At 41.5% G+C, this 26,406-nt stretch overlaps 1 protein-coding gene across 8 annotated transcripts; it reads right to left on the minus strand.

The window, feature by feature from the left end:
• Window positions 1-15,313: 15,313 nt before the first annotated feature.
• LOC104587173 (putative serine/threonine-protein kinase) lies at window positions 15,314-25,089 on the minus strand. Of its 8 annotated transcripts, none has more exons than XR_002022098.2 (9): window positions 24,864-25,089; window positions 23,722-23,859; window positions 22,983-23,142; window positions 20,094-20,206; window positions 18,296-18,506; window positions 17,965-18,202; window positions 17,372-17,522; window positions 15,720-16,191; window positions 15,314-15,545 (listed from the first exon to the last, which is right to left on the minus strand). XR_002022098.2 is itself a non-coding variant. In XM_088886812.1 (7 exons), the coding sequence occupies exons 2-7, from the start codon at window positions 23,795-23,797 to the stop codon at window positions 15,856-15,858; spliced, it is 1,125 nt and encodes a 374-aa protein (XP_088742938.1). In that variant the 5' UTR covers window positions 23,798-23,859; window positions 24,864-25,084; the 3' UTR covers window positions 15,574-15,855. The 8 variants fall into 8 exon arrangements, 2 of the variants coding, with proteins under 2 accessions (XP_088742938.1, XP_010242968.1); XR_016071255.1 differs by lacking the exon at window positions 22,983-23,142 and adding an exon at window positions 22,086-22,164 and having other exon boundaries at window positions 24,864-25,080; XR_733559.3 differs by lacking the exon at window positions 22,983-23,142 and having other exon boundaries at window positions 24,864-25,084.
• Window positions 25,090-26,406: the final 1,317 nt, after the last annotated feature.

A 26,406-nucleotide genomic window follows, 5' to 3' on the forward strand; every position in this document is an offset into this window, starting at 1 on the left:
TGATGCAGTTTTTTGCATGTTTATTTTCTTTCTATTTATTTTGTAAGCCTCTCTAGTCTATCCATCCATTGCTGACCTACTGCAGTATTTTCAAGTTTTCAACCCACTGTTAACCCGGCCAGTTGGATTGCTGGTCTGGTCACAAATCCAGGGGTGTTCTAATGTGAATGATTTTTCTTGTTGCCGGTTCCAAAAAGGCAAAAACAAATCAAAACCATCTGATTTGAAAATAGATTGTTTCTTAAAACAAAAACACAATGAACATGAATGGTTGTGTTTGTTTTGTTTTCAAAACTAAAATAAAAAACATGTTTCCATTTGATTATTTAACATCATATTCCATAAATCATATAATTTCTATGTTAAAAGATTTGTTTTTGTTTTAAAAACTATTATTTTGTTGATTCTAAAAACATGTATTGTTTTTTTTTTTTTGAAACAAAACAAAAATTGAGTTCAAAAACATGTTTTTTGTTTTATTTTCCTGATGTGGCAATTTCAAAAACAAATGAAAACAAAAAATTCATGTTGTAGAATGCCCCCTAGTTTGGGTTAACCTTTAACCCATCATATAGCCGAAAAAAAGTTGACTGGCTTGATCTGTTTTCTTTTTTTTTTTTTTTTTTTATTGTGACTTGGACGATTGAATTAAGGATTAAAGTATTGGCATCAAGTGTTATATCAAATAACTCGTATGGATATGGATGCATATACACTTTTGAAACGAATGGATAAGGACAACTTGGATATAATAGGGAAATGTATACAAATCACATAAATACATTAATAACACTAAATCTAAAGTTGAATTATCTATGAATAAGGTGTAAACAGATGAGAAATTCTCACTTTAATAGGTATATAAAGAGAAATATTACAATAAGCAATATCGGGATTATAGAACATGTACACATTATACAATAATTATCACTATATTTTAATTTTTATTAATTTTGTTAAAAAAAATTATTTATTGTCTTATATGAATAATTGATCTATTTTTTTAAACAAAAAATATGTTTTCATTTTTAACATATAATTTATATGTTAACAAAGCATATAAACCATTTAAGGTAAATAAAATTAACTATTTTTATAATTTTTAGTTTTTATTAAAATTTTGGAGAAAATTAAAATTTGAATCATTTATTCCAAATTTATATAATTATAATTTTCAATTTTTATTAAAGTTCAAAAACAATCTAAAAGCTAATATATAGTTTTGTCAAACTAGGCATTGATACATTTCCATATCGATGCATATTGGACCGCATCCATTTCCATACAAGCATTCATGGTTTTTGATGTGTCACGATCTGGGCACTCCTAGCTGGCTACTGACTGGCTCCTATCTGGCAACGGACGCGACCTAAGAAGAGGAAGGTGAAGGATTCCCAGGGGATTCGCCCGGCGGAAATACTCCAAAGCTTAAGTTAGAACGCTGGGGGAGAAAGTAAAGAGTGTAAAGAGGCTAAGAGTGTAGGTCACGCTAAATCACTGAGTTCTCAAGATTAGCTCGAGAGCAAGTAAGATGACTCAAAATCAGATTCAATCAGAGATCCTTCTCCCCTTCGACAAAGGGGCTTTTATAGGGGCGTTCTTGTCAAATCGGGCGTAACCGCCATTGGGCTTCTGTTGCAACTGTTACTTGCTAGGGCTGCGCAGGTGACCGTTGCAGGGTACTACCCAATTGGATGGGTGACACGTCCCGGGAGGATAGGCACGCCACCATCTGTCGAGAGATGTGGGTACAGTCTATCGAATGGGCAGGGACTGCGCCGTCAGTCAAGAGACGTAGCGCAGTCTGACGGGTACGGTCTTGTCAGATAGAAGCTTCCTGAGAGCATCACGTCGCTTAGTCGCAAGATACCCTACACGCAGCGAGCTATCTTGTCACGAGCTACTTCGTAGCGAGCTCCCAGGGGTACTTCGAGGTGATCCTCATCGAGATTGTCTTTGGGGCAGTCTTTCTGCCTAAGTGTTGGAGTGAGTTGGTTACCCTAGCTCGTGAGTTGGGATAGTCTTGGAGTATTCCCTTTCAGTAGCTCGGGGGACCTCGAGATCGCGTTGTAGCGAGATCCCCCTATAGTGAGCTATGACGTAGTGAGCTGACCTACAGGCTCGTTACTTAGTCGCAGTCAGGCTGTGGCGCTAAGCTGTTGCTCGTGCTGAGTCAGGTCCATGTGTCATTGTCTCAAGGGGTCGGGTCAAATCAACCTCCATCAATTGCCCCCCACTCCTCGGGCTAAGAATGCTACCTTAGCGTGAGGAGTTCATGAAGTGCGACGGGTGGATTTGACCGAAGTTCAAACTTGATTGACTGCTCGCATTAAATGCGTACGCAGAAGTCAAGGGATTTCTGATGTTTCAAATGCTGAGAAACGCGTCGAAGCGGCTCTTAACTCTGGATGTCGTGCAACCGTCATTACCTCAATCATGGGAGACGTGCAGCCAATCGCATTTCAGTTTCAGAAGACGTGCGGTTAGCTTGATTGCAAACCGTCAGATTTGTCTCAATCTGGACCGTTGATCTAGGGGCACAATGGCTATAAATAGGAGGGCCCCCAGGCCTCATTTTCTTTCACGCTAACTTGCTATGTTCGGATTCTAAGGTCGCGCATCCATCTAGTCTGCCCGAGCTCTTCTGCTCACACCGTTTCATCTTTCCGGTGAGTCTTATTCATTTTGTCAATCATGTCTGGGTATTCGCACCACGTTTATCCCCGGGACGGTAACCAGGACGACGACGCCCCCTCGAGCTCAGGGAGAGCTTGGGAGTAGGCTCCGGAGGCTTGGGAGGCCTTCGGCGATGTGGCTTCTACTTCTCGGGGTAGAGAGCCTGACACCTTCGGTCCCTCCTCTATGACGATGGAGAGACTCAGATCTCTAGTCCACTACTTTCACCTTCTTGGGGACCTTATCTACGGTCTCCCCTCTGGTAACTTTCCCTGGGAGCATGGTTCCAATGACATAGTAATTTTCCAGGAACAACTTGAGGTTGGCCTGCGTCTTCCCCTACACCCCCTAATAGTGGAGGTGTTGAATCATTTTAATGTCACCATTGACCAGCTCCATCCCAACGCCATCCGGAATGTAGTTGGGACCATTTCCCTGTGCTATGAGTATTATCTTCCCCTTGATCTCGATATTTTTTCTTCTATTCTCTACATTAAGAATGCCACTCCCAGAGTGCCTCTAGAAAGGCGTTCTTATTACTTTTTTTCCCGCTGTGGCTTTAAGCTCCTGCACAACCTACCGAATAGGGTTCAAGCCTGGAAGTGGGACTATTTTGTGGTCTGTAACCCCGAGGGGTGGCCCTTCCCAACCTCTTGGAGGGGCGCCATCCAGGACCCCGAGGTTGAGTTGGACTTGAAACTCGGAAAACACTATTGTCCTAGGCAGCTGTAGGCCTTCTCTGTTCAGATTACTTGACCGAGGAGAAGCTCGCGCAGGCTAGCCTGAGTCTGGGTAGGTTGCCTTTTAGGTCGCGTAGTGCCTTGTAAAAATATATCATATGTGTATATATTTTCTTTTTTACTGGACTAATACCTTGTGGTTTTTGTGGCAGCCGTCATGTCTAGTGTTGACGCGCGCCGCCTTTTTTCCAGTAACCAGAAGCGTAAGGTGAAGAGGTCGCGTCCTGACCAAACTCCTACTTCTGGGGGCACTGAGTTCGAGTCTATTGAGCCAGACTTTGTTTCTCCACCGCCTGAAGTTCCACCGGCCCCGTCTGAAGGAGGTGCCAGAGAGGGTGGCCTCGAGGAGGGCGAGCTCCCGAGGCAAGGGGTGATTCCTCCTGGTCCTTCCCGCCCATTCCCCTACCCGCAGCTCGCAGTGGGAGACTAGGAGGGTGTCAATGACCACCTTGTGGCTGGGCGGAAGAGCCGAAGGGCGATCTGCCACGAGGAGGTCGCTAAGTGGGGGGAGATGGAGCCCAGGTTGCTCGCCGCGCTCGCCACCTCTCACTGTATGGTGGTAAGTGGTCCTTCTTCTTTTCTTCTCATTCTTTCCTTTCTTTTGTTGTTTTCTGACCTTAGTCCCTTGTTTGGCAGGTGAACTCCGCCATCCATGCCATGACCCTCCAGACCAACATCTACTCCGACGACGCTCGTAATCAGAGGGTCCTCATTCAGAAGCTCCAGAGCGAGATCGACCAGGCTCGAGGTGAGCTCCTTTAGACTCGCAAAGGGAGCGAGGCCCAAGAGCTGCTCGCCCGTGACCAGGAGGCGCAGATCGCCAGGCTTTCTGAGAAGAGCGCACGCTACAGGGAGGAGTCGTTGAGGGTGGCAGCGGAGAGAGAGCTCCTTCGCCAGCAGGTTCGGGACTTGGAGTCTACACTTCTGGACTGAACTCGGAACTTCGACACCATGGTGGAGGCCAAGCGGGCTAAGGAAGTCTGGGACTTCAAGGACTCCCAGGAGTATCACAACCTCCAAGTGGAGTATGGCTCGAGCTCGTACCGCTCCAGGTTCAAGCTCTGCCGCTGGTTAGTCCGAAAGAAGTTCTCTAGGCTCAACCTCAACGACATCACAATAGACCTGGCTCCCGAGACGACGGACCAGGCGGAGGAGGAGGAGCCTGACTCCCCGGAGGACGAGGACGAGGTGGAGGAGGTGGACCCTTGAGGCTGGCGGCTCTGTTTTTCTGCTTTTCTGACTGATTTCTAGTGGTTCCCTGGTGCCAAAACCCAGTTTTCAAAAATCTTCTTCTTAGGCAGTTGTGCCCATTTTTTTACTTCTTGTTGAACTTTCCCGAGCTTTTTTAGCTCGTTTTTATTTATTAGTAATGAAAATTTTCTTTTTCTGCTAAGTATTAGAGCTACATACCCGAAATTAGAGCTATTAGAGATACATACCCGAAATAGGATTTTTCGGTAATTATTACCCCGAGCTATCCCTTAGTGTTTTGAGGCATTTTTATAGTATACTGTGAAGTAGTTACCGTGTATGCCCGAACTGTATGTTTGTAGGTTGTACCTTATCCGGTCCAACCGATGTATTGAGACGAGCTATGCTTCGTACGGTTCAGACCCGAACTGCTTATGCCTCTGATACTTTATACTTTGCCTTCGCTAGCAAAGCGGCTAAGTATTTCATCGTGCCGAGATTAGCTCGGTGTTTTTAGCCCTTAGGCTGAGGGGGTGACTTATAGTCTACCCTTGGAGTCCGCCCATGCCATGGAGGCGACTGGGTCTCATTGCGTCGAGGTCGTGTTAGCTCGGCATTTCGGCCCTTAAGCTCTGAGTGTGACGCATGGTCTACTCAATAGTTCGCCCATGCCATAGAGGCGACTAGGTCTTATTGCGAAGAGGTCGTGTTAGCTCAGCATTTCGACCCTTAGGTTCTGAGAGTGACGCATGGTCTACTCAATAGTTACAGGTAATACTGCCTTAAGTTGACAATATTCCATGCCCGAGGTACTTGTTTCCCTTCAAGGGTTTCGAGCTCGTATGTTCCTTCCCCGAGCACCCGTTTCACTTGGTAGGGTCATTCCCAATTCGGTCCGAGCTTGCCAATGCCGGGCTCTGGTACCATAACTTTACGAAGGACCAGGTCGCCGACGCGGAGATTCTGCTTCTTGACCCTGGCGTTATAGTACCGAGCTACTCTTTGCTGGTAAGTTGCGGTCCTGATATATGCGAGGTCCCTTACCTCGTCGAGTAGGTCGAGGTTGGTACGTAGCTCGTCTTCATTTGCTTTGTCATCATATGCTTCCAGTCGTAGCGAGGGAACCTCGATCTCAGCTAGGATGAATGCCTCGATGCCATAGGTGAGGTTAAAGGGAATCTCTCCTGTGGCGGTCTTCTCGGTGGTTCGGTAAGCCCACAGAACACTGGGTAGCTCGTTTGCCCATAGTCCTTTAGCTCGGTCTAACCATGCCTTCAGTCCGTGGAGGATAGCTCTGTTCGTGACCTCTACTTGACTGTTTGCTTGAGGGTGTGCGACCGAAGTGAAGTTCTGTCAGATCCCCATGTCTTGGCACCGGTTCTGGAATTTGATGTCCTCGAACTGCTTACCGTTATCAGAAATCAATACCTGAGGTAACCCGAAGCGGCACACTATGTTCTTCCAAAAGAAGTTCTGGACGTTTCTGGCTGTGATCGTTACAAGAGGTTTAGCTTCTACCCACTTGGTGAAATAATCCACTGCTATCACTAAAAACTTTCGCTGGCTTGTCGCTGGTGGAAACAATCCAAGTATATCGATGCCCCATTGCGCGAAAGACCACGGGCTGGTGAGATACTTGAGATCGGCAGCGGGCTGATAGTGGATATTGGCATGCTTCTAGCACTTGTCACACTTTCTTTCGAGCTCAATAGCGTTTGCTTTCATTGTTGGTCAGTAGTATCCCTGTCATAGTGCTTTCTGAGTGAGGGCCCTGCCCCCCAAGTGTTCGCCGCACAGGCCCTCATGAGTGTCGTGGAGTACAAGCTCGGCTTCGGAAGGTCGCAAGCAGTGCAGGTAGGGGAGCGTGTAGGATCTTCGGTACAGCCGTTCGTCTATCATGACGTATTTGGCCGCCTGATGCTCTACCCTTCTAGCAGCATTGCGATCCGCAGGGAGGGTCCTGTGTAGCAGGAAGCTCGCGAGCGGGTCAATCCAGCTCGGCTCTGCTTGAACGATAGGAGTGACCTCCTCTGCCCCCTTGAGAATGCTAGGCTAAGGTAGGTTCTCTATGTACACGATTCTCATGGTGTTATCACTGGTGCTGGCTAACCGGGACAGGGCGTCAGCCTCAGTGTTCTCCAACCTCGGGACTTGCCTGATGAAGTGTGACTGGAAATCGAGCAGAGCCTCTCTTACTTAGGCTAAGTAAGCAATCATAGTCGGTTCGCGAGCTTCGTATTCTCCTATGACCTGATTGACCACGAGCTGGGAATCGTTGCAGATGATAATGTGCTTGGCTTTCATTTCTTTGGCTAGAGCTAGCCCGGCTATCAACGCTTCGTACTCTGCTTCATTGTTGGATGCCACGTACTCGAAGCGTAGTGCGTACTCCAGTTTCGTGCCACTTAAGCCGTGCAGAACTATCTCGGCTCCACTGCCCTACTGGTTCGAGGAGCCATCCACGTGAAGGATCCAGGGCTCCTCATCCCAGCTTGCTCTTGGCCTAACTAGAAGAGATGTCGCACTAGCTGCTACCTCACGATGCTTGGACTCAATTGGCCTGGGAGCTCCGGGCTTGCCCGAACTAGGGGCCTCGTGCTCAACCGGCCTGGGGACTTCGGAGCTGAAAGTGCACTCCGCGATGAAGTCTGCTAAGGCTTGGGCCTTAGTAGTAGTTCGTGGCTTGTATTGGAGATCGTACTAGCTGAGCTCAACGGCCCACTTCGTCAGTCGACCAGAGACCTCGGGCTTGAGTAGGACTTGCCTCAGAGGTTTGTTGGTAAGGACGATAACAGCATGAGCTTGAAAGTACGAACGGAGCTTTCGGGCTGCAATAACCAGTGCATAGGCCAATTTTTCTATCTCCGGATATCTTGTCTCTACTCCTTGCAACAATTTACTAACATAGTAGATAGGTCGTTGGACCTGATCAACTTCTTTTATTAGTACCGAGCTGACCACTTCGTCACTTGCCTAGAGGTACAACTTTAAAACATCGCCCTCTTCGGGCCGGGTTAAGACCGGTATGCTGGTGAGGTACTTTTTGAGTTCGTCAAACGGGAGCTGACAATCTTGGGTCCATTCAAACCCTTTGCTTTTAATTGCTTTAAAGAAAGGTAGGCAACGATCTACCGACTTGGACATGAAGCGGCTCAGAGTGGCTATTCGACCATTCAGCCTCTGAACCTCCTTCACTTTTCGGGGTGGTCTCATATCTAGGATGGCATTTATTTTGTCCGGGTTGGCTTCAATGCCGTGCCGGTTAACAATGTATCATAGGAATTTACCCGAGGTGACGCCAAAGACACACTTATTTGGGTTTAGCTTCATATTAAATCTACGCAAAATTTCAAAAACTGAATGCAAGTCTTGTATTAAGTCACACTGACGACCATGTCGTCTACATAACATTCTACTTTTTGGCCAATCAATGGTTCAAATAGTTTATTTACAAGTCTTTGAAAGGTCGCCCCAGCATTTCTTAGCCCAAAGGGCATGACCTTGTAGCAGTACAGGCCAAGCTCGGTTATGAAGGTAGTCTTTTCTTCACCTGACGGGTCCATCCTGATTTGGTTGTAGCCCAAATAGGCGTCTAGAAAGCTCAACAACTCGTGCCCTGAGGTCACGTCCACCAGACGGTCGATCCTGGGGAGTGGGAAGCAGTCCTTTGGGCAAGCTCAGTTCAGGTCGGTGTAGTCAACGCACATGCGCCATTTATTGTTAGCCTTTTTCATCTGAATGGGGTTGGCTACCCAGCTCGGGTAATGGACTTCCCTGATAAAATTGACTGCAAGGAGCTTCCCGACCTCCTCGTCGACTGCCCTCCATCGCTTTGGGGCTAGGTTGTGTTTCTTTTGTCTAACGGGCCTAACTACAGGATCAGTATTAAGCTTATGAGTTATGATGCTAGGGTCTATATCGGGCATTTCTATCGCGGACCAGGCAAAAACATCTAAATTCTCAAGTAAAAAGCGTACCAGTTTAGATCGCAGAGGCTCCTCGATGGAAGCACCGATCTTGAAGTGTCTGGGTTGGGTCCTCCTCCGATGCTGGGATGGAGACGTTCTCTTTTGTGGGCGCAGCTCGCTCCTCGCTTTGCTCCATAGGTCGCTCCAGCTCGAGGTCATCGGCCACCTTGGCTTTTCCCTTGAGGACGGCGATGTAGCATTTGCGAGACTCAAGCTGGTCACCTCGCGCTATCCCGATTCTGAAGTCCGTGGGGAACTTCATGGCCAAGTAGTAGGTGGACACCACAGCCCGTAAGGCATGGGTAATCGGCCGACCTACTATGGCGTTATATGGGGAGGGGGTTGCGACCACTAAGAAATCGTGGTTGAGCCTCACTGTGCTAGGCCAAGTGTCGACTTCCACGGGTACTGTAATCCTTCCCAGGGGTCTGACTTCCTCCCCGCTGAAGCCTACCAGAGGAGTGTTCGCGGGCTTTAGGTCACTCTCCTGGAGCTGCAGTTGGTCGAAGGCTGCTTTGAAGAGGATGTCCGTTGAACTGCCTGAGTCGATGAGGATGCGCCTGACTTCAAAGTTGTTGATCTTCACCTTTATGACGAGCGCGTCATCATGGCGATAGTGGACCCCGCGCGTGTCATCTCCTGTGAAGAAGATGGGATCTTCCAACCTTGGCCGCTTTGGGGGGTTTTGCTCTTCCCTTGCGGCTTCGCGAGCTGCAGCTGAGGTATAGCCCACCACAATCGAGCCTCCAACTATGACGTGGATGGTCCCCCGAATTGGTCTCTCTTTGGGGGGCTGCTTCTGTGGCTGTTCCGCTTGCTTGCTGGACTCGGGAGTGTCCCTACTCTGCTCCCCTTGCCGACCTGCTTTATTATTATTATTACTTTGTACAAAATTTCTTAGATATCCGCGACGGATGAGTTCTTCTATCTTATCGCGGAGGTTCTTATAACTTTCGATGCTATGACCGCGATCTTTATGAAAGCTACAGTACATATTTTTATTTCTAACATTAGGGTCCACCTTTAGTCGAGGTGGCCACTTCACGTACGGGGCGTCCTTGATCGCCATGAGGATCTCGGCCCGCTTCGCATTGAGGGGTGTATAGTCCCTTTCTACTGCTGGAGCTCAGAATGGCTGATTTGGCTTTGCCCCCCGAGCTTGGTCCTTCTTCTTCCTGCTGTCGCTCTGAGCTGGGGGCTTTGGTTCCCTCTTCCTTTTCTCAAGGGTCTGCTCGCCCTTCTGGTTGATTTCCTCCTCCGTCCTTATGAACCGATCCGCGAGCTTGAGGAACTCGGTCACGGTCTTGGGTTGATTGACAACTACGTGCCACTTGAACTCTTTGTGGGTGATACCTCACTTGGCTGTGGTGAGGCGAACTGCGGGATCCAGGTCGGGTATCTGTAAACAAACGTCGTTGAACCACTTGATGTAACTCCGAATGGACTCCCCTTCCTTTTGAACTATGTCGAGGAGGCTTTCCTGAGTTCTCGGGAACCTTTTGCTGGTGACGAAGTGGGAGGTGAAAACCTACACGAACTGCGCCCAGCTTCTTATCGAACTAGGCGCGAGGTTACGGTACCATGTGCGGGCTACCCCTTTGAAGGTGGTGGAAAAGGCCACACACATGTAGGATTCACTCGCTCTTACCAGGTGCATCTGGGACTAGAAGGCGTCTACATGATCATTTGGATCGAAGGATCCGTCATACTTGTCCAGTGGAGGGAGCTTGAAGTCCCTTGGCATGGGGACAACAACGAGTTCTGGAGATAATGGGGAAGAAACTGAGAGGAGAGGGGTAGCTTTCACTTCACCTGAGCATACCTCCTCTTTTCCTTTGAGCTCGGGAGAGACTCGGGTAGCAGTTTGGCGAGCTCGCCAGCGTCTTCGCTGCTGCTTTGCTGGCTCAGTGTTGGTGCTTAATGCTTCAGTGTTGCCGAGCTCGACGGGCTCAGACTGGTGGTGGTGGCTCTGAACCGAAGGGCCTTGCATATAGTCTGCGGCCAAAACCTCGAACGGATTCTCTGCGAGCGGAAACTCGAACCGCGAAGGCCTAGGCAATACGGGCTTGGTTGGATGGGAGGCCCCCGACTTGCCCACAAGCTGCGAGGCGAGGGTGGCTGGCCTCTCCTTCTGGCTATGGGAAGAGGATTGGCTCTTGGCGGGATCCTGGGCCTGGGAGGCCTCTCCCCGGCGAGGTCGTTCACTCCGGTGGGAGGGCTTGGTCTTCTTCGTGGCCGGATGCCGAGGGGGAAGCGACTGCTGGGCCTGAGGCAGAGAGGGAAACTACTGCTGATACTGGTATTGGGAAACCTGGTGCAGCACGTGTTGTTGATAGAGTTGGAATTGCTGAAATTGTTGCATTTGAGCTTGCATGGCTCGCATGCACTACATTAAATCCTCCAACTGGTTCGGGTTGACCGCTGGGGTTACAGCCGAGGGTTCAGCAAAAGTTGCTCCAACTGTGGAAGGGAGTGGAGCAACCGTGGGTGCCATTGTGAGAGGCACGTTCAAACTGGGAACTCCGTCCACGGAGAGGGGGACGGTGAACTGCCCAATACATACAGTAGGAAGTTGGGGCTGCTCCCCAGAAGCATTCTGGCTGGCACCACGTCCGGCGTTGCTGGAGGAAGCCATGAATGTTGAGTTTTCAGAAAAGGAAACTGTAAAAGCTTAGAGTAAGGCTTCTTGAAGCGTTTCCCACAGACGGCGCCAAATGATGTGTCACGATCCGGGCACTCCTAGCTGGTTGCTGACTGGCTCCTAGCTGGAAAGGGGTGGGACCTGAGAAGAGGAAGGTGAAGGATTCCCGGGGGATTCGCCCGACAGAAATACTCCGAAGCTTAAGTTAGAACGCTGGGGGAGAAAGTAAAGAGTGTAAAGAGGCTAAGAGTGTAGGTCACGCTAGATCACTGAGTTCTCAAGATTAGCTCGAGAGTAAGTAAGATGACTCAAAATCAGATTCAATCAGAGATCCCTCTCCCCTTCGACAAAGGGGCTTTTATAGGGGCATTCTTGTCAAATCGGGCGTAACCGCCATTGGGCTTCTGTCGCAGCCGTTACCTGCCAGGGCTGCGTAGGTGACCGTTGCAGGGTACTACCCAACTGGATGGGTGACACGTTCCGGGAGGACAGGCACACGACCATCTGTCGAGAGATGTGGGTACAGTCTGTCGAATGGGCAGGAACTGCACCGTCAATCAAGAGACGTGGCGCAATCTGACGGGTATGGTCTTGTCAGATATAAGCTTCCTGAGAGCATCGCGTCGCTTAGTCGCGAGCTACTTCGTAGCGAGCTCCCAAGGGTACTTCGAGGTGATCCTCATCGAGATTGTCTTTGGGGCAGTCTTTCTGCCTAAGTGTTGGAGCGAGCTGGTTACCCTAGCTCACGAGTTGGGATAGTCTTGGAGTATTCCCTTTCAGTAGCTCGGGGGACCTCGAGCTCGCGTTGTAGCGAGCTATGACGTAGCGAGGTGTTCTGCAGGCTCGTTACTTAGTCGCAGTCAGGTTGTGGCGCTAAGTTGTTGCTCGTGCTGAGTGAGATCCACGTGTCATTGCCTTTGAGGTCGGGTCAAATCATCCTCCGTCAGTTTTTATGGTTGAGATCTTGCGTATTTAGAGTAGAAGCCACATGGGCACACTTTTGTAACGCCGTAAGCCTCTCAAGTGCATGCAAATTAGGTACCGATCGAAAAAAAAAAAAAAAAAAAAGTGAGAACAAATTAGGGGTGCAAGTTAGCCTTGGTTAAGTCAATATGAGGGCAATTCTAACCCAGCCCAAGTTTTTTAATCCCACGATCAATGTTTAATGACATATGGTTGGTTTAGGTTGAGGTGTTGAGTTCTGGTTGGTTTGTGGCATTGAGTTCGAATTGAAGCATATTTATTACATCTCTACTTTTTAAATATATTTCTTGCACTTCAAATAAATCAATTATTCCTTTATCGGCCATTTAAAATTTTGTAGAAATGCTTGCAAAAAAGGATCATTGTAAGCTTATATGCACTATAAAGACAATGTGATCAAAATCCCCAATATGATGAATATTGTTTCCATTATTTCGAAATTTCTTATGAATGATAAAATATTCCTCTTGAGCAATGGATATTCATCAAAGATTGAAGGACTAATTCTATCAATATATTTTTCTTTAAATATGTTGTTGAGGAGAATAGCCATATAAAATTTTTGTTGCAACCCTTGACAATATTAAACCAAATAATAAAGTCATCGGATTTGATTTTATCTTTAAACTCTGTATTGGTAATTTCTCCATGAAATTTTAGTCCATGAATTCTTTTGGAGTTATACTTCGTAAAACCCTAGGAACTCAATTTTAAGACCTACTTCCCATTGTCTTTATTCACTACCTGCAAGTATAGCCAATTTGATTGTTTGCCTTGATGATGATAAAGAACGAATGGAAGAACATTATGAAATTCCAGGATCTCAATCTTGAAACTCGTTTCCTATCATTTTTTGTCATCACCCACAATTATAGTCGATTTGGTTATTTGCCTTGATGATGAAAAGAAATGAATAGGAAAATTTGTATTGTAATAGGTATCTTTAGTTTCATAATGACAATGTAGTGATCTTAACTCTTGAGCAAATGCACTAACTTGTATTTTGAGTTTTACCACCTCTTCTTATGTTTTGTTGTTAATCTCCTGTTCCATGATGTGAGCCATTTGTCTTTTCTTAGGAGGCAAAATCCAAAGAAGGGATTAAATATGTGCTCTGACATAAACCAGAAACAAATTATGTTCAAAGAAGTTTCAAAAAAAATAACTAAAGCTAAAAAATAAGAAAAACAATTTTTCAATGAATAATTAAGAGAAAATCAACATCATTACAACTTTCTTTCTATCAATGGTCTATTCCTTTCATAGACTTCTTTTACACCCTTATGCATCCTAGAAGAAAGTTTCCTGCTACTCCTTAATTAAACCTACTAAATCTCTACAAAAAAAGAAATTCCTAATCGAAGACAAATTCAAAAATCCAATATTATGCTACCTTCGTAAATGCAAATTAAAAAAATTTGCGAGGTTGTTATCATAGTAAATATGAACTAAGATAGGTCATCAGAGCTCAATTAGGGAGAGTCCCATACTGCATACTTTAGGTCGGATTTAATTTACAAAAATGTTCTCATTCTTAAATACAGATTTGACTTATTATGGTTATTTGGCTTTTTGGCATTATACAGAGATGAAACCATGGTGCTTTAAATACATGTTTATGTATCTACCAAGCAATCCCTATAGTGCCGAAAAGGTATGGTACCACTATCTGAAAAACCTTAACCAATCGGCAATCCAATGAATTTGGATGAGTATCAGTTGGTTGGTTACCACTAGGATGAATGTTAATTGATTAGTATTTTAACCCTAACGTTGAGGTAATTTTTGGCCCAATACAATACAATCAGACTTTTTTAGGTTGGGTTGTCCTAGACTGGCTCAAGTTGCATCCTTCGGATAAATAGCCACGTTTTAATCAAGAAAAACACATTACACATCATTATTATTGTTTGTTCCAGCTAACAGAAGTTATTCCTATGAGAGGTCAGAGCATCTCACCCTGAAGCATAGGTTGCTTGGTCAAAGTATCGGTACGTTTCAGTATAGAACAGGTAAAAGCTATCAAATACTCTACGTAGGTCTGTAAATGGAGTGAATTTGAATCGAATAAGATGATATTCGTGTTCGATTTTGACTAAAGAATAATTAGTTCGAATTCGATTTGATATCTGTTGGATACTCAAAAATGTAAACTGAATTCGAATTTGTTTAAAATATCGAATATTCAAATTAGACTGATTCTATAAATATTAAAAATCCTAAGTCTAGAAATCAGATTACACAAGAAGAAATCTCTTTGTTGTTGCCTGTGAGCAAAAAAGAAAAAACCTCAAAAGACTAGAATAAAAATAAAAGAATAGCAAAAAACACCTAAAAATCTAAAAAAAAAAGAAATATAAAAAAGCAACAGAGAAAGCTAAGATTTGAATGGAAGAAATTAGAACGCCATGAAGCTCATTTGTCTTCGATAAAACCCGATACTCTCATTTTTCTCCATACTACCTCTGATTGCAAGTTTAAAAGCAGTGAAAATGAAGAATGATAACACGGCGAGGGAAGAGGGAGATGAGGCAGAGATAAGAATGGATCGATAGGTTAGAAACACTGAGAGTTGCATGTTAGGAGATGAGAGAAAAAAAGTCTTGTGAAAATGAAATGGGGGAGAGGGAGGGCTAATGTCCCGATGAAAGACACGAGGGGTTAATGGGTTATTGTCTCGATGAAAAAGATACTATAATAATCAACTGACTATTGTATCCTTAATTGTTTTTTTGTCAATTTTTCTGAAAAGGACTGTGTATCTTTATTTGTCTTAATAATGCTCTTACACGTTTTTGTGAAAAGGTGTAAAAATATTATATATATATATATATATATATATAGTATTCAAATTTAATTCAAATTTGACAATTAAATTAATTGAATTTGATTCATTTACATCGGATATCGAATTCAAAATTAGATATTGGAATACCGTTTACACCCCTATTCTATGGGGTTGGTCGATCAGATGAATCTTGTCGCACCATTTATTATGCCATGTCCATTACTAAAGTCATTGTTCACGTACAACTACTAAATAAAATCGACAGATGTCTTAAATTCCCCATCTTTTCATAGAACTATTGCTCATCTCATCATCGTCATCTTCATTCAAGCCCAACTAGATGTGGTTGACAAAAAATGCGGTTTACAACATATATCCTGTTTCGCCATTTTGCTCTGTTTAATGCCATAACCATTGTTAAATTATTGTTCACCTACTCCTATTAATTAAAATTGACATGTCTTAAATTCCTCACTTTTGATGTATCGGTGACCTCAATTGAAAATGCACACCTTGTGCCAGACAATATTTGCTGTATGCACTTGAGATGCAAGTACCTAACAGAGAGAGAGAGAGAGATCATTAGACCACTAAAATTTGACTTCTTATCTGCAACTATTATTACATAACAGTTGATACAAAGATATTTCTCAATTGTGTGGATCCATAGGCTGCACTTCTCAGTAGCTCTAAAACGTAACGAAAAAGAACTCAAGCCTCTCAGAAAGTACCTATGCATTAAGAACGCTCGAGTAATGTTCTCCTGCATGGCGGCCCTTCCTTTCTATCCAACCTCACTCGTTGAATCCATGGGATGCTAAGAAGGAATCTTGAAAACTGGCAAGGGGCTACACATAATACTTCAGTTCATCTAGGAATCACCTCAGTGATACTGATTTGAGAGGAGCTGTACATTTGGCTTGTATAGTTGGTCGATGTCAAATTTTTACTTGATGAGGATGGAGCTCCACTGCTTCCCACCGAGTCTTCAAAGAAACCTGGGGGTGTAAGTTCCTTCTCATTAAGCCGTACATGCCTTGAGAGCATGTCCATAACTTGGGTCATTGTAGGCCTTCGGCCTGCTGCTGCTTGGGTGCAGAAAAGTGCTATCTTTATGTACCTAAGAACTTCTTCCTCTGGGAATTCTTCCAGCTCCGGGTCCACCAGCTCTAGCAATTTTCCTTCCTCGTAAAGTTGCCAAGTCTGTTGATGCAACTATCAAAAGTTACAAGGGAATACAAATTGGAGGATAAACGATACACTAAAAAGTAGATCATTGAAAAGCTCACAAAGTAAAATAAACTATGAAAAAAAAAACTGACACAGAAGAATAAAACAAAAGAGGGGGGTGGTATTAATAATGGACAGTAAAGATAAGAGATATGCTTTATGCAGTTTCTCTATATGAAGCCTCTTCCAGAATGGGGTGTCCACTTTGATAAGCAAAATACGTATTTTGGGGGGTAAAGTTGCTGAGATAGCCCTTATCCTAATTTTTCAGTTGTTGTATTGATAACTAATCTGTATTCCTTTTCAACTGTACATGTTAAAACTAATCTGTAACCGTACAAATTGAGTTACAGAACATTCTCTATCAAAACCTTTCTTATCTTTCATGGTATCAGAGCCATAAATGGCAACCCACCAAAGCTCTTCCTCTTCTTCCACAACTACTAAATTCAATACAACTACAGGATCAACAGACCTGATTACAGCCTCTCAAACACCTTTTGATCTTAACATTACACCTGTTATTTCTGTAAAACTTGATGGTCAGAACTGTCATCTGGAAATCGCAATTTATACGCAGTCTTAATGGTCGTAGACTGCTTGGCTATGCCACTGGATCACACAAGGCTCCGAGTAAGACTATCATTTCTACTTCTGAGAATGGATCTCCAATTACTGTTGAAAACCCAGAGTATGCTACTTGGGAGGTTCAGGATCAACAGACCGTGCATTACACATGTTGCTGAGATAGCCCTTATCCTAATTTTTCAGTTGTTGTATTGATAACTAATCTGTATTCCTTTTTAACTGTACATGTTAAAACTAACCTGTAACTGTACATAACAGTTTTGAGTTAAATAGATCAATTGTCTGTAACGAATTGAGTTACAGAACATTCTCTATCAAAACCTTTCTTATCTTTCAAGAACTAAGGATACATGATCAAGAGTATATGGATTATTTGCAAGAAAAATACAAGAGGTACTTGGTAAGACATAAAATGTTTGGGTATCAGAAAATTCACCATAAAGTCAAATTAGAAATTGTATATAGAAGAAGAGTAAGAAATAATGAACCAAATCAGACTGCAAAATACTGATAAGATGAATGGCCAAGAAAAGGATGGTTTTCAATACTACGAGAGGAAACTAACCCATTCAAGAAGAAACCTTTTCATCCCTCCCCAGGTTGCCGTTGCAACACTTCTGCCACTAATTATTTCAAGTGTTAGGATCCCAAAACTGTATACATCAGCCTTCTTGGTTAACTGACCACGCAATGCATATTCTGGTGCCAAATAACCACTGCATGAAACAGAATACTGTGTGGGAATATGTCTCATATAATTGAATAACGCAGAGCATGTAGACTTCACCTCAATCAAATTGACCAATGAACAATTGGCATTGCTTGTATTATACAGGATAATCAAATTTTAATATTAATTAATGCTAATATAAGAAGCATCTCAATTGTGTGTGTGTGTGTGTGTGTGTGAGAGAGAGAGAGAGAGAGAGAGCGAGTAATTCTTTTGGATGAGAGAGAGATCAAATAAGACACCAAAAAAATTGAAGTTCAATTAATCAATTACATTTACAAGGACTACAAAAAATAGCCAAAATTTTCCAACAGAAAAAAAATGCCAGCATAAACCATCTAGCTTCCAATGTGGGTAAAAAAAGCAATAACATGCAATATAATAGAATAAATAAACTGCCATATTTATTTTACTATCTGATCACTTACGTGGTTCCTGCAACTCGTGTACTAATATGAGTTATATTTTCTGGGAACAGTTTAGCCAGTCCAAAGTCTCCAATTTTTGCAATGAAGTCCTTGCCAAGAAGTATATTACTAGCTTTGATGTCTCTATGCACGATATGTGGCTCAAGTTCTTCATGAAGGAATGCCAGACCTCTGGCAGTATCCATGCAAATGGTAGATCTTTTATCCCAGTCTAAGTTAATGGTTTTCTTCTTGGAACCTACAAAGAACAAGGCAAGCAAAGTATCTTTTAAATGCCTCCTCCAGAATAATAGTAATAAGTCATACATCTGTGGTGGCTGCTGAAAATCACCTAATAATGCACCATCAAGGCTGTTATTTTCAACATATTCATAGACCAAAATTCGGTTGTTTCCTTGAGCACAACAACCAATTAACTCAACTAGGTTTGGATGCTTGACATTTGAGACTGCTTGAATCTCTGTCAAAAATTCATTTGTCCCTTGCTTTGATTCAGTAGAAAGGACCTTAACAGCAATTTGTGTTCCATTGCTAAGGATTCCCTGTAAAATGGCATAAAAATTAACTGATATAGACATTTAGACACTGAAGTGAAGAAAGAATACAGAAATATCATTTAAAAGTCTCAACTTTAATAGCATATGTAATAGTAATGCTTAAGTTTGTGATCATTAGAAAATATAAAAATTGTGAAGGCACTAATATTCAACAAGCTCCTGTATAGTGATGACCAAGAAAAATGTACAAGACAAAAAGTTCTCTAGGTCACCTTTGTTCTGCAAATACCTAAAACCGATGCTTTTCCATGGATAATTTTCAAGCTCTGCTGTTTTATAAGTGGACAATGGTGCATAAAAAGAGCATAGAATAAATTGGAGTGGAAAAGGAAATTTATTTGCAAGACGATTCAGGTGTTAAAAGATATTGTTTAGCTTCTTTTTTATCAGCAACAATATTGTTTAGCTTCTTAACAAATAATGTCAATTGAAAATCCACAAATAAATCGTGCTTCAACTTTTAATGGCTGGACCTCATCAATGGGATGAGCAGTTATAGAGCACGTGTTAGTGTGTGCTCATCACAGATCAAGATTTGTTGAAACAGGACTCGTTATGCGTAGGAAATAGGAAGAAACAATCTTTTTACTTGTGCCTCCTTTTATTATATTATTTCCTTCTTGATCATTTTCACATGTGGCGTCCTTTTCCAATCATTTCATGACATAAAGACATCACAACATCAACTTTAACATTTAGATAATTTACTGGATTGGTGGCATTGGCCATAATTTTTTTATCAATAAAAATGATCAAAGAGGTTTTTATTAATGGGTGAAGAACATCCTGCTATTGTGAAAATACAGTAGCAGGAGTGATACAAATGTCAACATATATGGTCATGCAACAGAAAACAGCACAATGTATATACATCCCCCTTTTTACATAAGTAATAAATTTTAAAATAAGGCAAAACAATGTTCACATCAACTCAGGGAATTCAGATTAGCTGAAGGCTTTAGCTGTTCAGCAGGCTGTAGAACCAATAATAATGCTCCACGCCGGTGATAAAATACATGGAGCCCACACTGAGAGGTTGAATGGTTGTGGATCCCATGTATTTTAAGACTGGTGTGGAGTGTTATTATTGGTTCCACAGCCTGTCGAATAGCTAAAGCATTCAGCTAATCCTATCTTCAATTCAGGGTATCAAAGGCAACAGATTTCATGTAGCCAACCCCATATAGTTGGGATAAGACATGGTTTTAGGTTGTTATTTTTCTTATGGCCTTATTTCATTTTCATTTACATGGCCACGCAGCCCAGTTTAAATTTCTAGGAAAAAAACTTATTTGGTCAACAATCATAAGAGTCCAAGGTCACACAGAATGAAAAAAACTTATTCATTCTGGTTGGGATACAATGTACCACTATTTTTTCCCCAATTTTGGGGCTTTTCTCAAAGCCATTTAGGTTGTATTTTTGTTCCATCTACATTGCTTCTTTTCCAAATGATTCCTTGATTATCAATAAAAAATAAAATCAAATATCAGATGATTTCATATGCAGTTAACATTGTCCTCTTTAATTTTTTCAAACCAAAAGTAACTACCACTTTCGAACTGTGAATACCTTGTAAACAGTTCCAAACCCTCCTCGGCCAACTTTATTGCTTTCATGAAAGTTGTCTGTTGCAAACTTCAATTCATTATAACGGAATATCTTAACATTCCCTGGCACAGACTCTGTAAACAACCATAGAAGTAAAAAATAAAAATAAAGAAATGAAAAGAGGAAAGTTAAAGAACAGAAAGATGATCAACAAGAGGAAAATAAGGGCATCTGAAAATTGCAAACAAAAGACAACTTGGTGATGACAAAGTTGAATCTTTAAATCATGGCCATGATTTAAAGATTACAATCTCTAGTTTTTCATTTTTTCAGGAAGAGTTGTGAATAGGCAGGAGACCTCAAACAATGTTTTAAAATGTGGGAGGCATGTTACAAGGTGTTCCATTACCAAGAAGCATGAGGCATAGTTTAGAATGCAAGAGGCGTAAGCATCCTCAAGAGGAGTTCTTCTTTCTTTCTTTTCTTTCTCCTTCTTTCTTTTTTTTTTCCTTCTTCCTTTCTTTTTTTTCTTTCTCCCTTCCCTTCCACATGAGGCACATGAGGCACAAAAGAGGTGCATGCCTCACGCAAATTCCATTTGAGGCATATGCCTCAGGTATTTTGAATGCACCTCAACTAGAGGCAAGCCTTGAGGCATATGCCTCAAACACCTTTAAAAACATTGATCCTCAACAGTCCATTACAATTTACAGGATGATGGCATCATACAAGTTTTTTTTTATGTCCAAACAAATAAATTAAGATGATACATGCTCATATGAACATGATGTAGGATGAGAAGAGAGATAGTCATATAAAGCAGATCTGTGATGGGCTAAATGGAGAAGCAGCAATAAAGTTTGTAGGTTATACAGGAAACTGATCTAGTAAATGTTTGAGAATTAATTTTTGATGTTTCTAGTATGCTTAGAGAAGAAATTGGTAGATTTAGGATGGAAAAAAATGAAGTTTCGAAAGTTTAGGTAGGAGTGAAAAACAAGTTGCATGTCCAATCTTTAAAAGAAGAAGGCGCAACCTGAAATAGCTCTATAAACTATAAGGTACAAAAAGGTTATTTTACCCTGATATGGCAAGAACATGGCTGGATACAGTATCAGATACTGTCCTGGTATCATAGTGGAGGGGAGAAGTATACAGTGCTTGTGCTCAAATCAGAGAGGGAGAGGGGGAGAGAGAGAGAGAGAGAGAGAGAGAGAGAGAGGTCACAACTTCAAAAAATCATATTAATTCCATCTTTTAATAAGTTAAGCTTAACAATAGATTTAGAAAACACTATGGTAGGCTAGACATAGGCTTTCCTTAATAAAGTCAGATACTTAGTGATGATGAAAAGATTTTGTGAAACCATAACATAATATCCAAAAAACTTCTATAATTTTCTAACCTAACCTAAAGAAACAAGTAAAAGAAAAGTAAAGCACTATTTTACTATAAATAGTAATTTATGGAAAATATTATAAATTGTAAGCCCAAAGTTACTATACACTGTAACTTCATTTTTATTGAATATAGTAAATTTGTAGAACACTACTTAGCACTGCAACCATCTAGCATCTCCTAATAGACTTCCCGTTAGGATCTGTGAGCCCCACTTCCATGTTCTTCCCAAAATATTAAAAAATTCTTTCTCCATGATTTCTCTTCAATTGCATCTCCTTCATTAGAACATAAATGAGATTCATGTTCATTGGCCTCAAATCCACGAATATCACATATGAATTCCAGTTTATAATAGTAACATTTTTGATCAAGGGTGTTTGATCAACGAAAAGGAAAGCATGTAAGGATAGAATAAAGAATAAACTGAGCATCACAAAGATTGGTTTTGTGAATAACATTTAGAGCAGAACTCTGCTTTAGATTATTAATGTAGGCAACTCTGTCAAAGCTGAGAGACTATCCTTTGGTCTCAGCTCATCCTTTTTTTTTTTGAAGATAAAAATAAAATTTATTAAGGAAAAAAGATAATACAAGAAAGTGACAAGAAGTCACCTGAGAGAAGAGCATAACAAGAACTTCTAAAAGACCAAACCCGTCTGACGAAAACACAAACCACCAACCTCTCCCAAACCTAGAAAAGGAAACAACAATGAGAACCATAAACTTCAAATCCAATCCCCAATACAACACCAGCCCACAAACCAAAAAAAGGCCACCCAAGCCAAGAAGAAAAAAGAACCCCATAAAGCACTCCAAAAAACTGAACAACAACCGCAATTTTCAGCCACTCCCACCTCCAAAACGATCTTGATCTTAGCTACTTGACATTTTTAGAATCGACTGCAGCAAGTTTATTCTCTCTCTTGTTAAAACTTTTGAATTTATTCACCTTTTTTAAAGGCCCCACTCAGCTCATCTTCCTCAATTGATTCAAAGGATATATGGTCAAAGCAACTCAAAGATGGTTTTTTTTTTTTAATTTTGGTAAAAGAGGCAAACAACAAGGGCTACACAAGCCTGGGTGTAAGCAGACCCCAAAGATGGTAATTGGTTTCATTAAAGGTATATTTATGGCTCATGATATCTAACACACTTCATAAAACAGACCTACACTCTGGCTTCCAAGTTAAACATATTTCTTAATTGACACCTAGGACTACAAAAGCAATTGGTGAGGAGCTAGCCAGAAATAGCATCATTAGCCCAGAGTTTAGGGGACTTTGTACTACTAGGATTGCTTTGTTTCTAACCAAAAGGTTCTCCTTTGTGTTAGAATGTAGGGGCTTAAAAGAAAACTTTGAGGACACAATTCAATATGGTCAGGCTTGTAATGGAAGAGTCTATGCTAAACCAATATAGCTATATTACAATATGTGTGGCTGGTCTCAGCTTGCTACCTGGACTAACAATTTTAATTATAATACACTGTGAAAAAGATAGGGGACCAACCAATGCTGGGGGCAGGGGGCTTCAGCATCTTCGTTCATGAAGTGGATGCTGTCAAACTTGAACCCATGTTCTCACTTCTCAGCCTGACATTTTACCACTGCACCAAGCAATGGGCCCTCGTGAAAAAGATGATTAAAAGAAATGCAGAGCATTTCCTGACCTAACAAAGAAGAAAGAACAATGTTCTTTAGATATCTCAGTATAGCATAATAATATCTTTCCACATTGAAGTGGATCAAAGCGGTACAGGTTATGGATTATTGAAACAAGACATTATTATCGAAGATGGCCAATGTGTAGAAATGCTAAATCATGAGATAAACGTGTTTCATTTGCACAAGCCATGATGCATAAACCCCATCACCATGATTACACCATATAGAACATGCTAATTATTCCATGGCTTTTCCATTTTATTTGATTAACTCAGGCTAACTTACAAACAGTTATGGTTGACCTTCAAAATGAAAAAAAAAACAAAAAATTAATATTCCAATTGAATTTTCATATTCTTCTCAAAGTCAGATAACATGTCCTTGAGACTCATTGCTAGTGTGTCTGTGTTCATGCATGTTTTTTGTGTTTGTGTTTATCTGTGCGACACAAATGTATCAAAGTTCTAGCTGAATTAGGAGTCAAATGACAACAGGCTATCACATCATGGATAAGTACACTTGCATCACATAATTCTTTCATAGACTAGGGAAATGTGAAGACTGAGCATATAAAAAACTCATACCATTTGCATCTCCACGAGTACAAAAAGGATGCCTTTTCCTTTCCACCACTGAGCCACCAAAGCAACCACAACTCATATCCAGGTAGAAATATCAGGTGTCAATTTTCTGCAATGTGTGCAATTTGATGCACCTTCAGGCTGCCAAGTTGATTTACATACAAATCATGGATCCATATTGTATCAGACCAAATGATGATAAAAGAATAAGTTATCAGGAAGAAAAAAAGAACCTACGAGTAATAGCATGAATCCAAATTGAGTTTTGATTTCCTCCCCTTACAAAAATGAAAAGATACCTTTTTCTTGTTTTACCGTGTCCATTCCTAATTCAAACATAATATTAAATTTGAGTATCATGGTTTTCATTCTTTTAATCATTCCTCACCGTCTGAAAATTTGAAACATCAATTGTCTCGTTGGGCACATATGGATTTGCACAGGAAACAGAATCTATCTCATGCGCAATATAACCTTTCAAATCAAGACATTGCTTTATCTGTGTAGAAGGGTACTTTTCCTTAAAATTGTTTTATCTGGGTAGAAGGGTACTTTTCCTTAAAAGGCGGCGAACTGTTTTACTAGATGAGTGGTCCTTTTCTTTTTTCTATTCTTACATGTGAAGAGAAGCCAGCTCTGAGGTCTCAATGGAGATGCTGCTTCAACTAAATAAGAACTAAGTTAGGGCTATGAAAATCCAGTAAAATTGGGATTGCCAAGTCGAACTAAGAAACTGGCACAACTTTGCAAGAAATATATATATATATATTCATTGCTTCAAATTCGAGTTTCTGGATTCCTGAATTCTCTTTGAGCAGCCATCAGCAATTTTCTCCTCTAAAAGTATTATTCTTTCCAATTCACTTCTTTCCGAAAAAAAAGAGAACGTTTACCGAATTCAGAACTAATGGGCTTATATCAAATCTATAAATTGAGGAGCGAAAGAAATCATTTGATTCATTTCGGTAGTACAAAGTTTAAACACCTAAAAGTTTGACTCCAAATACAGAAGACACCATGAAGATCCAATTGCACGAACCAAAAACAAAAAAAGAAAGAAAGTAAAAGGATTAGAAGATGAAATCTCCATCAGATAGGATGGAAGCTAGTATACAACGTTTAAGTTCCCTCCAAGAAAGCTTTACCTCGAAACGAAAACAATCAGGTTCAGGCCTTTTCCAGGACTCGTGTAACCCCAGAAATCTCTGAATCGAATAATAAAATGTTCGAGTTTCTTCTTCTTAACGATTCTTCTTTCTTCTTCTGACACTAATACAAAATACTGAAATAGACATCGACGCGTTATATAACTCATATCTCGTTCCCTCAAGCCTTCCTACCTTTCAAGCAGACAAAGACCGTTCCTTCCGCTGTATTTCTTTTCTCCCCCCGTGAAATAAAATATCTTTTTCTTACTGGGTCTCGATTCACTATTTCCCGTGACAACATATAAAAATACTTCAATCATACGATACACGCGTTTGAGAAATTGAGAGTCATATGCAAGCATGATACTCGAGTCGTTGACTCTTTACACCATGAGCACGGCGGGTGAATCAAATCTGGTCAAAATGTATGATCATACACCGAACATCAGGAATTTGTGGGGTCAGAACTCAGATGTTTGCTATTACTATATCATCACATCTGCGTCCCACAATTCCACAAACACCCCACAGCATGTATTGAAAACATCTCCCACAACTTCGGGAGATGTTCCCAATGCAAGCTGAGATGTGCATGTGGGACGCAGATGTGATCTCCATTTTGAATATCTGAACTGTGCCCCTTGATAAAAACAAGTGTAGTGAGGTCTCACCGTCTCAGTGCCCCTTTGGGTCAGAACTCAGAAATGTGAATTGGTCTGTGGTTGTTGGCCTGAAATTGCGGTAGTAAAGATTCCAAAGATCCATCAACATCAACCCAACTATTTTAGTTGGGAAAATGGGCTACAAAAAGAATTAGCCCCTCTTCCAAACCTGAAAACTCTCCAAAGTCAGCTATCCAATTTCGTTTTTTTTTCTTTTTACATGAAGACTCTTTGATTTGTTTCTATATGCTCACATGGACTTCATTATAGAGAGGGAAGAGGTAGGTCAAGACTCCTTTCCTCTCAGTGCTTTTCAATAAAGGCTATCTTTACTCTCTCCGATAAGATCTCTCTCTACAACAGTCAATGTTTGTAAGTTGTAATTATCTCACCTCTCCCACTAAAGCTAGAACATGTATGTTAAATTTATGGGGATATGTTCCTAAGGCTGTTGCACTGATGCACAACCATGATGCACAATCAAACAGTTACAAATTTGAACTGTTTGATTGCAGTACAAATGAAAATAAAGTAAAACCCAACACAAAATTAAATCAGAATGTGTATTCTTTTCATTTGCACTAATGCAAATAAAATTACACTGCAACCAAACCTAAAGTTCATAGGGTTTTTTTCTTTCTTGCAATCCCACCAAAACCCTCATTTCCTCTTAAATATTTCAATCCCTTTTGCTTCCTCTAATAAATTAGGGGTATAAATTAGATGGATTAACTCTTTACCCACAATAAACTACAACTACACGTTTTGAATTTAAGGCTAAGTTTGGAAGGAGTACAAATATAAATATGTAGAGTACAAAACATTGTATTTTGTATGTATTTGCACTAAACATATTTGTATTTATATTCCTTCCAAAC

This window comes from Nelumbo nucifera, chromosome 1, assembly GCF_055504915.1.
Source record: "Nelumbo nucifera cultivar China Antique chromosome 1, China Antique-T2T, whole genome shotgun sequence".
Lineage (NCBI taxonomy): Eukaryota > Viridiplantae > Streptophyta > Magnoliopsida > Proteales > Nelumbonaceae > Nelumbo > Nelumbo nucifera.